At 35.8% G+C, this 9,100-nt stretch overlaps 1 protein-coding gene across 1 annotated transcript; it reads right to left on the bottom strand.

The window, feature by feature from the left end:
* Nucleotides 1–3,928: 3,928 nt before the first annotated feature.
* LOC149826930 (ABSCISIC ACID-INSENSITIVE 5-like protein 3) lies at nt 3,929–8,370 on the bottom strand. The gene is made up of 4 exons (XM_090018399.1): nt 8,210–8,370; nt 7,489–8,161; nt 7,319–7,390; nt 3,929–4,187 (listed from the first exon to the last, which is right to left on the bottom strand). Exons 1-4 carry the CDS (start codon nt 8,368–8,370, stop codon nt 4,107–4,109), a joined length of 987 nt encoding a protein of 328 aa, XP_089874525.1. The 3' UTR covers nt 3,929–4,106.
* Between the last annotated feature and the right edge of the window lie 730 nt (nt 8,371–9,100).

Genomic DNA, 9,100 nt, shown 5'->3' on the forward strand with positions numbered 1-9,100 from the left:
TAAAACCCCAAAAAATGGAGATTTTAGGCTCGTCAGGGCTCAAAATCTCCCCATAATGCAATTCCAGCTACGAAAATTTTAAAAAAAAATATGGTGTCACACTGTGATCGTAAAAAACTATTGATAAAAATATTTGAATGTTTGGAAAAAATAAGGCTTACATGGATTCGTAAAATCTTTTTTAAAATTATGGAGACGTCGTTTGTAAGCTCTAACTATCCTTTGCCCGAATGAAAGGTAAAGTCAAAAGAGGTTTTCTACCTCTGTAGCTTGAATCATACTACCACATATTCGAGCATGCAAACAAATACAAAATGTGTATAAACACCCTATCAAAAGATTATATGAAATTAAAATAAACATATTAGGGATCTAGAAAATAATTTTTTTGGACTCAAGGGTCCATTTCACTTTTAGGCTTCTTTTTAGTTTGTTAGCATATTCGTGTAAGTATGAGTTTTCTTTAATGGCGTCAGGACAGAGTGCCAGCCGGGTTAGAGTAGGCTTGTTATGTAGGGCCAACACTTTGGTATCTTATTTTCATATGCCTAGGTCCTAGGGGTCAGTCCCTATTTATAGGACTCAGAACAGGATATAGATCACTGAATTTGGATCTAGTCCAGATGGATTTGAGTCTATCCTAAGTGAGGATAAGACTCATTCAAGAGAGTCTTCTCAAATGAAGACTCATCCAATAGAAGTCCTCCTGCCCTAAAAAACGTGCAGGATGGTTGAAAAAATATAAGGATAAGTCAAATGGTTATCCACACGTTCGACGTGACGGACGGTGAAGCATTTGTGTCATCCTATAGCAGATGGTGTTCCCTTTATATCATCCCACAGCAGACGATGGTCCGTTCTACCGTCTTGTAGTAGATGACAGACCATTCTGCCGCTCCATACTGAACAAAAGTTTGATGAACCATCCCCTAGATGGACGGCAAAATCTCATTTGTCATCCAAGTTTGAAAAGTGCCTGATTTTTGCTAGATACCTACAAACAATTGTTTCGAATGATGTTAGTAATTAGACATCATAAAAAAATTGGTATCTACAACGGAGAGCATATATTTATTGGAAGGCTCTTAAGAGGTCACATTCTTCTTTAATTTTCATGTGTTTCAATGTGGAGTCGGTTAAGCCATGAAGAGGGACTGATCGAAGAGGGTTTGGTTATCACATTATCTATAGTGCTCATTAATTAAAATTGTGAAGGCAAACCAAGGCAAATATAAGTATTTTTTATAATATTTCATATTTATTTATTAGTAATGAAATATAGGACTAACCATGAATGAAACTTTGTTATATATGTAAAATAATGTACTTACGAAAACGTGGAGGAGGAGGTGAATCAGTATATGGTTGTGCAAGCAAAGGCCATTGTGAGGATGGACATTTGGTTGAACAACATGAATGAACTTGAATGTTAAATGGCCAATCGAGTGGTCTGGTAATTTGGCTATGTTTAGCAACCAATCGGTCGCCCTAGTGCAGTTAGCAAAATCGTCTAGTTGACAATAAAGGATATGACAAAGAATTACCCTCATCATATTCTTCTCTGAACTTGAAGACTAACACAATGATGGTGAAGACATTGGCTATGGTACTTGCTATGTAACTATTTAATCCCAGTATTTTGCAGACCATTTCTCTAGAAAGAGGGTCATTGAGGAGGAGGAACATGAGTCGATGAGTCAAGTGGAGCAGATGTAGAGTTGGCTCTTGCACAAAATGAAATCCACATGTTGAAGGATATGCTTATTGTAAAGGAGTCCATTATACGGAATCAAGATGAGTTTATCAATAACTATGCTAGGGTCATCGATGAGTTATGAGCATGCCTGAGATATCTACAAAAGTTATCAGTGTTTTGTAATTGTAAATCATTATAATTAAGTAAACAATACTTTGTAAATGTCTTTAAATGCAATTGTAATTGAATTTTTATTTCACAATTTAACTTTGAATACCTATAACAGTTTAAATGTATGTTGAGAATGAATGTATATAGTTTTGAATATTACAAGTGAATTGTATATAGTTTTAAAATATTTTATAAATGTCTACTAAATTATAATATGAAATGTCTAGTGAATTGTAAATGCCTTTTGAATAATAATAGGAAATATCTTCTGAATTGTAAATGTTTATTGAATTATAACAGAAAATGTTTGTTAAATTATAAAATGCCTTCTGAATTATATATAACAGAAATGATGGATTTGCAATTTTAAGAAATTTTGAAAATAATTATTGTGATTTTTAGGAAACTTTGCAAATAATTGTTGTGATTTTAGGGAACTTCACAAATAATTGTTGTGATTTTACTAAGGTATTTATGAAGTTATGATCATAAAAAGGTTGACAAAACTTGTTTTTGCGCTTTGTGAGTACCACACAAAATAAAGTATAAATATACATTTAAGTGAAGATTATATAAGAGAGGTTTGCACGGTATCAATTGTCTTTGGTATAAAATATGTGATTTTACTAAGGTATTTATAAAATAACGATCATAAGGAGGTTTGCAAAACTTGTTTTTGCACTTCGTGAGGACCACAAAAAAAATGCGTAAATATACATTTAAGTGAGGCTTACAGAAAGGAGGTTCGCCCAGTGTCTAGCAATTTTGATATAAAATATGTAACAATCTTAAGGAGATTCACAAAACTTAGTTTTGTGTGCTTCATGATTACTGCAAAAAAACAAGTATGAACATACATTTAAGTGATGATTAAAGAAAGAAAAGGAAAGGTTTGCATGGTTTTTCATGACTTTATTATAAAATATGTGATTTTGCTAAAAATATTTACAATTTTATGATTAATAAAAAAGACCGCTTAAATAACATAATTTTTTGCGTGTTTCTTAAGGACCCACAAAAAAATGAGTAAATATAAAATTTAAGTAAGGTTTTGCTTTAGTTGACGAGCGGAACGATATATCACATGAACTTAGTGAGGTTCACTTGTGCTAGGGATAAAAAGATCCTAAAAGCTTTTCTATTTGCGGTTTTGGACCGACGGATTTTAAAAAATTTGAGGGCATTTGGAGAAACCCATCATATTTATCATCGTTCATTTTTTGTAATAATTAAGCCTTGCCCTATAATTTTCTTGATCTTGCGGCTCACTCTAAGTGGTTAGATCTTCGAGAAATTGTGGAGAACTCATTTCTGCCAAGCATGTTACCTTTTTGGCTTTGTGAAGTTTATTCTCTTAATAATTTCAAGCACAGAACTTAATGTGTTAAAGAAGGTATTAATTACCAAGTACGAACAATTAATGCTGATGTCAAAACCTGGTCTGGAGCTTGACCATCGGTTGTGGGTCATCCATATAGCTTAAGTTTCTATCATCATCATCATCACCGAGTCTTATTATAACTAAGTTCCTATCGTTGTCATCGTCCTTATCCCAGCTGCATGGCATTTTCCCACCGTGATAATTTGGCGTATGTAAACAGACAGGCCCTTAAGGTTATGTTTGACAAGTGAAAAAAAGAATAGAAAAAATTTATTTCAAATGGGAAAAGACAGATGCTCCAAAACAAGACAATTTTTCATAATTTTGTATAATTTCACCAGCTGCATATATGAAAAACTTCTCCGCTTAAGGTGGTGAAATTTTTCATAGCCATACATTTGAGGGTTTTAATATGATTTCAAATTTTACAACACAAAGTTTACTTTGAATCAATGCCCAAGACAAAGTGAAGTGGAAGCATATTTGGTTTCAACAGCAATTCCAGTGTTGATGGGAACTGGCATGGCTGACATCACACATACATACTCTTAAACATTTTCCTTGAATTATTAGAAAATTAAGCCAAAGAAAAATGCAAGTGTCGATATAAACCGAATTTATCTGACAAAGTGGATCCTTATAAATCTGAAATAAGATCCAATTAAATGTACATACAACAAAGGCTTCAATAAATCAATATCAAAAACTGCAACTCTGGAAGGATATCCCCGCCTACTCGGTCTAACACTACCAACTGAGGTCTTAGAACTCTAGGAAGAAGAGATGCTGGAGTTTCATTTTCAGTGCTATTATACGATCTGAAGCTATCCCATGACGGTCTACAAAATTTATATAGGGTCAAAATGGAGCTGAACTGGTTCTGCGGAGCTGGTATTTTGGCTCTGGTGGTGGCGCAGCATAGAGAATATTCTGCAGCTCCTGTTGCAAAAGACGCAAAAAAGGATCAGTTTTTTTACAGCCTCAAAAGGTCAATCATCCACAAACATAAATTTGGGGCATCTTACTTTGAGCAAGGGAATATATAGATTCCTGTTTGCTCATTCATAGTTTAGCACTAAAGGGTACCGTGGTTTTCTCCAAGCGATTCACCAAGTAGCAATTTTCTAGCTGGGTATCTATGTAATACTTGGTTCCAACATTTTCTAAATGTCCAAACAAATTACTCTCAAAAGACATCAAATATCAAAAGACTAGAGATGTTTGGTATGAGAAAATTAAACATGGAATAAAGGGAACATGAAATTTTTGTTTGCAAAGGTCAGTCCCAAGCTAAGCATGTGCATGTTTCAAACATCTCTGCCCTGCTATAGAGCAATCAATACATCTCAAATGATGAAGCACCATATGTAAGCAACCATAAAGTTAGTAGGTTCAAGATTCAGCAATAGAGATGTTACTTAGTCATAACATCTCTATTGCTGAATGTAAGATTGATAGTGTTGTGTCTTGTGTGAATGACTTGCAGTTATATAAATAAATAAATTATATATGTGTCATTTATTGTTACCCATATGTAGCAACCCACTTGCAACCATCATTTGTTGATCACAATTTAAGGTTTAATCTGAATTTGATTAAATATAGACCGATAGATTAAATCTGAGGGTATGACTTGGATGACACCGTAGATGCTTCAAATAGTTGATAACGCATTCACTCTCACTATATATATACATATATGTCAACAAAATTTTGTAGACTCACTTTGAGTTCATCCATTCCTTGCCCCAGTTGACACCAGTAGCTTACAGAAGTTAAGTTAAAGTTTTGATATACTCAGTAGTTCATGTTTGCTAATCAAGCAGGCAAGCAACCCTACTGCATAAATAAATGAGTATGCATGAACAAAATCAAGGAATGGAACACTGTAACATGCAATAGCTAGTAAGATAATCATCAAAAGAGGAAGCTCATGGTAATCAGGCATATAGCCAGGTGAACCTACAAGAAACCATAATGATCTAGTCAAGAGGGCAGATGCCAAGTAAGACGTGAGAAGCATCGTGGAAAGTAAAAGCAGGAAGAGATAAAAGAACCAGGAAGAGTTCATTGGGATGCAAATTAGACAGTTTTTTCGATAAAAAAATAAATAACTCAATACTAGCAAAATACATAAATATACTATCACTAGCCAAGTTTAATAACACTGGGTTCTCAAACTACAGGAAACAAAAAAATTTACTAATATAAAATATTAAATATATTTTCACTTTTACAAAACCATATAAGTAATTTTGTTACATTTCTATTAAAATACAGAAATAGACAATTGTAGACAGAAGCCATAAATATAAGAAGAGACAACTTGCATAAAATCTGAATCACTGTTAGCATATTAGCAAGCAGAACTTGCTAGACTTTAGCATAGAATCTATGAATGGATGTGAAAATGAAATTCATGTGTATCCTATCCACAATGAAAACACAATGTGCATACGTCAACAGGTGTTTCCCAAACTGGTCCTGTATAGTAAAGCATCAAGGGGCCAAAGTTTAGAACAGCCCCAAAAAGAGCGACATTCAGAGAGGGAAAAGGAGAGAGAGAGAGAGAGAGAGAGAGAGAGAGAGAGTATGTCACACTGACACTTCACTTAGCCTCCATATATCAACATAAGAAATGCTACCACACTTCATGGATACTGTCACAGTCAACACTTCATTTGAGACTTCACCTACAATTTTTTACATGATAGCAAGTCCTTACTGCCATTACTTCTTTTGTTCCTTTTATAATTTGTCACTGATGACAATGTACAAACTATTTGATATCTTAATGATAATGAGTTATTTGGTAACTTCTTTGGACTCTGTATGTATCTTCCTCTTCTCTACCCTTCATAGAGTTACCCTGCCCATGCCATGCGTCCATGTTCATCTCCCTGTCCACTTAATACAAGCCACAAATAGATAACATCCAAAGAAGCATGAAACCCTTACGCAGATGCTCCATGTTCTCCTAACTCAGGCAATTTTAGCTTCCCTCTCTCTAAATTATCAAAACCAGACGCTTCATGAGATGTTCCTATATATTCTTCAGCTAGCATAAGAAAACAAAAAGAAAATTGGAAACTGACAAAAAATTAAGAAACTTATCATGCTTGTCTGAGTATGATGTACCAAAACCTTCTAGCTGACAATCTCTCAAGGGACTCAGCGAACAAGTGCCTTGCATGGAAAGCAACTTTATATCTCGTTTTAATATACAACTAGCTAAGCAACTTTGCAGCTTTTACACTTTCCAAAAATTTTAAGCTTAGAATGTAACAACAAAGGTACAGATGCTTGTTTCTATGGGTGTTTATGTCCAAACATGCAAGCCCATGCAAATTTGAGTTCGAGATAGGACTTAGTAAACATCACATGGTATCATATAGAGTAGGTGCCAATTCCACTAAACAGTTATTTGTCAAGTGAATCTAGAGATGCCCAGAAAAATGGATGACCGAGTAACATTAGAATCTAATAAAGGTATCATACTAGTGTGTCAAAAAATGCTTCATTAATAGCTCAGAAAGGTAAAATATTTACAAAATCATAAACTAATCTTCTGTTTCAATTATCACAATGGTTGTAAAACTTGAATCTCCAAAGGAAAAGCAGAGGGCAGTTGACGAAAGAAGCATGTTCCATAGAAAACAAAGACAAGAACATCTAAACAATGACTAGAATAAACAACTTGATACATTCAACCGTCAACTGCTATTAGATTCCTGAAGTGCATGGAAGTTAAACCAGTCTTCCTGTACAGATTAGAAATGTATGATAGACACGTATTTGCATGAGATGGACAGTAACTCTTTATTGAAACTGCTAAAGTTAATTTACATTTACCAAATGACCATACGGAGTTATTGACATGCAAATAGAATTGCAACCTCGAACTACAAAGGGGGAAACAACCATAGTTCAGAACAATTAGCGATTTTACTTTAATGGTATTGAAAACACGAGGAATAGTATCGAGTCTTCACAGTCTCAATCTTTGCATATGAACATGATATTTGCTGGAAATGGTAATGCACATGAAGCATGAGGAAAAGACTGCCTACCTTCTGCTTCCTGAGTCTCTCATTCTCCGCTTCTAGACATGAAACTTTATTTTCCAACTCGTTGGTGTAGGCCTGTCAGTTCAAAAAGAAATATCGATCGCATTCATAAAACAGTACCATAAAAATCATGGAGAAAGAAACAAAAGAGGAGAAATAAAATGCAACCTTACCTGCCTCCTGGCGCGAGACCGTGCTGCAGACTCCCTGTTCTTAATCATCCTCTTCTGTCTCCTTTCAACTGTTTTCTCAATCACTTCATCAGCAACCCTCTTCCGTCCTGGTGTTTGTGTGCCCAAAAATGTCCCTAAGACTGGAGAATATATCATCATTTGATTATTTTCATTAAGCACTGCATCCACACCTGGGCCACCAGTAATGCCTAGTGCTGCAGGAACCGAATGGTTAGGCACATAAGCACTAACCAGACCTTGCTCTTGTGACTGAACCTGCTGTTGGTTACATGAAGACGATATCTGATAATCCAGCCATTGGTCCTGTTGCTGAAAATTTTGCTGATTAACTGTTGGATCAATACCCATTATAGAAGCTGCATTCCCACCACTGCGGTTAACCTCCAAATTCTCCACACCATCTCGACCACAGTCATTCCTACTGGTGCCCTCAGCAACAACACCAGCCTTCACCAAGAAGTCCTCCAGTGTCATCTCTCCCAGAGGAAGTTGCTGATCATGTGCCTTCTGTTCGTTATTTTTCTTCCTCTGACCCTGCTGGATATCTCTCCACACCTCATCAACCGTCCTCCTGCTCAATGCTCGTGAGAGAGTAAGGCTACCTTGACGGGGTAATCCGGGCATCCGCGAATCCAAGCTCGAGAACTGCGGACTGGGACTCTCCATACTCAAAGTTGTCGATTGGTTCTCCTCAGCCAACAAGACGCTCTTAAGGAGCTCATCCATGTTCATGCTGCTCAAGGGTTTTCCTATATCTCCCAACTGGTTCTGGATCTCATCTAGTGTAAGATTATACAAAGAACCCTGCCTAACCAAAGACTGAACATTTGGTGGTTGTCCCCCTCCCTTGTATGAAGCCATTGTCTGAACCCCCATTCAATAGATCCTACCCTCACCCAAATCCTTCAGACTAGCATCCTCAATCAAAGTCACCAAGAACCTTGAAATGGGTCGTTCGTTCTTATAGTATGCAATGTCCCCACAAAAAGAAGAAGGCACTGCCTTTCTCATCCAAACTCTCCAATCTATCTTCTCAAATCTCCAAACTCATCAAAAAAAGAGAATACTGAGATGGTTTAGTCCCCTGATGTTTTTTTATCTCCATAAATGGAAAAGAAAGGGATATTCTTGCCTCCCACTAAAACCCCAGAATGTCTCCTCCCCAAGCTTAACAAACAAAACCCACAAGAAAAAGAGGGGGAACAAAACAAGTAGCTAAAATGGGAACTTGTTAGATTTCATATATTTCTGTCAAGGAAACAAGTTTAATATCGGTCATCCCCATAAGCGAGAAACTCGCACCAAATCCCAAACACTCAACAAAAGACCGCACTAAACAAAAGGAATGATCCGTGCCACAGTGAATACATAGATGCACTAAAGTTTTAAAACTCAACAGCAAATTTTCTCAACCAAAAGCTTCAAAACAAAAAAGAAAGAAATCCAAAATTCAACCATAGAATCTCAAAACTCACAAAAAAAATCTCAGAAAAGACAAAAAAAAAACTCCCATTTGCTGTACACCCAAAAAAAATTGCTCTTGATGGTCATACATTATTTACCAATTTAAGAGAGAGAGAAATTACTGATT

This window comes from Nuphar pumila, chromosome 10, assembly GCF_984573655.1.
Source record: "Nuphar pumila chromosome 10, dmNupPumi1.hap1.1, whole genome shotgun sequence".
Lineage (NCBI taxonomy): Eukaryota > Viridiplantae > Streptophyta > Magnoliopsida > Nymphaeales > Nymphaeaceae > Nuphar > Nuphar pumila.

Bases quoted from the DNA above. Each gene is read 5' to 3' on its own strand.
- LOC149826930 (XM_090018399.1), bottom strand. From the start codon at position 8,370: ATGGCTTCATACAAGGGAGGGGGACAACCACCAAATGTTCAGTCTTTG. The intron at 8,162-8,209 runs GTTGGCTGAGGA...GGAGAGTCCCAG, and splicing joins GAGCTCCTTAAGAGCGTCTT to TCCGCAGTTCTCGAGCTTGG. The intron at 4,188-7,318 runs GTAGGCAGTCTT...CTTTTGCAACAG, and splicing joins AGAGACTCAGGAAGCAGAAG to GAGCTGCAGAATATTCTCTA.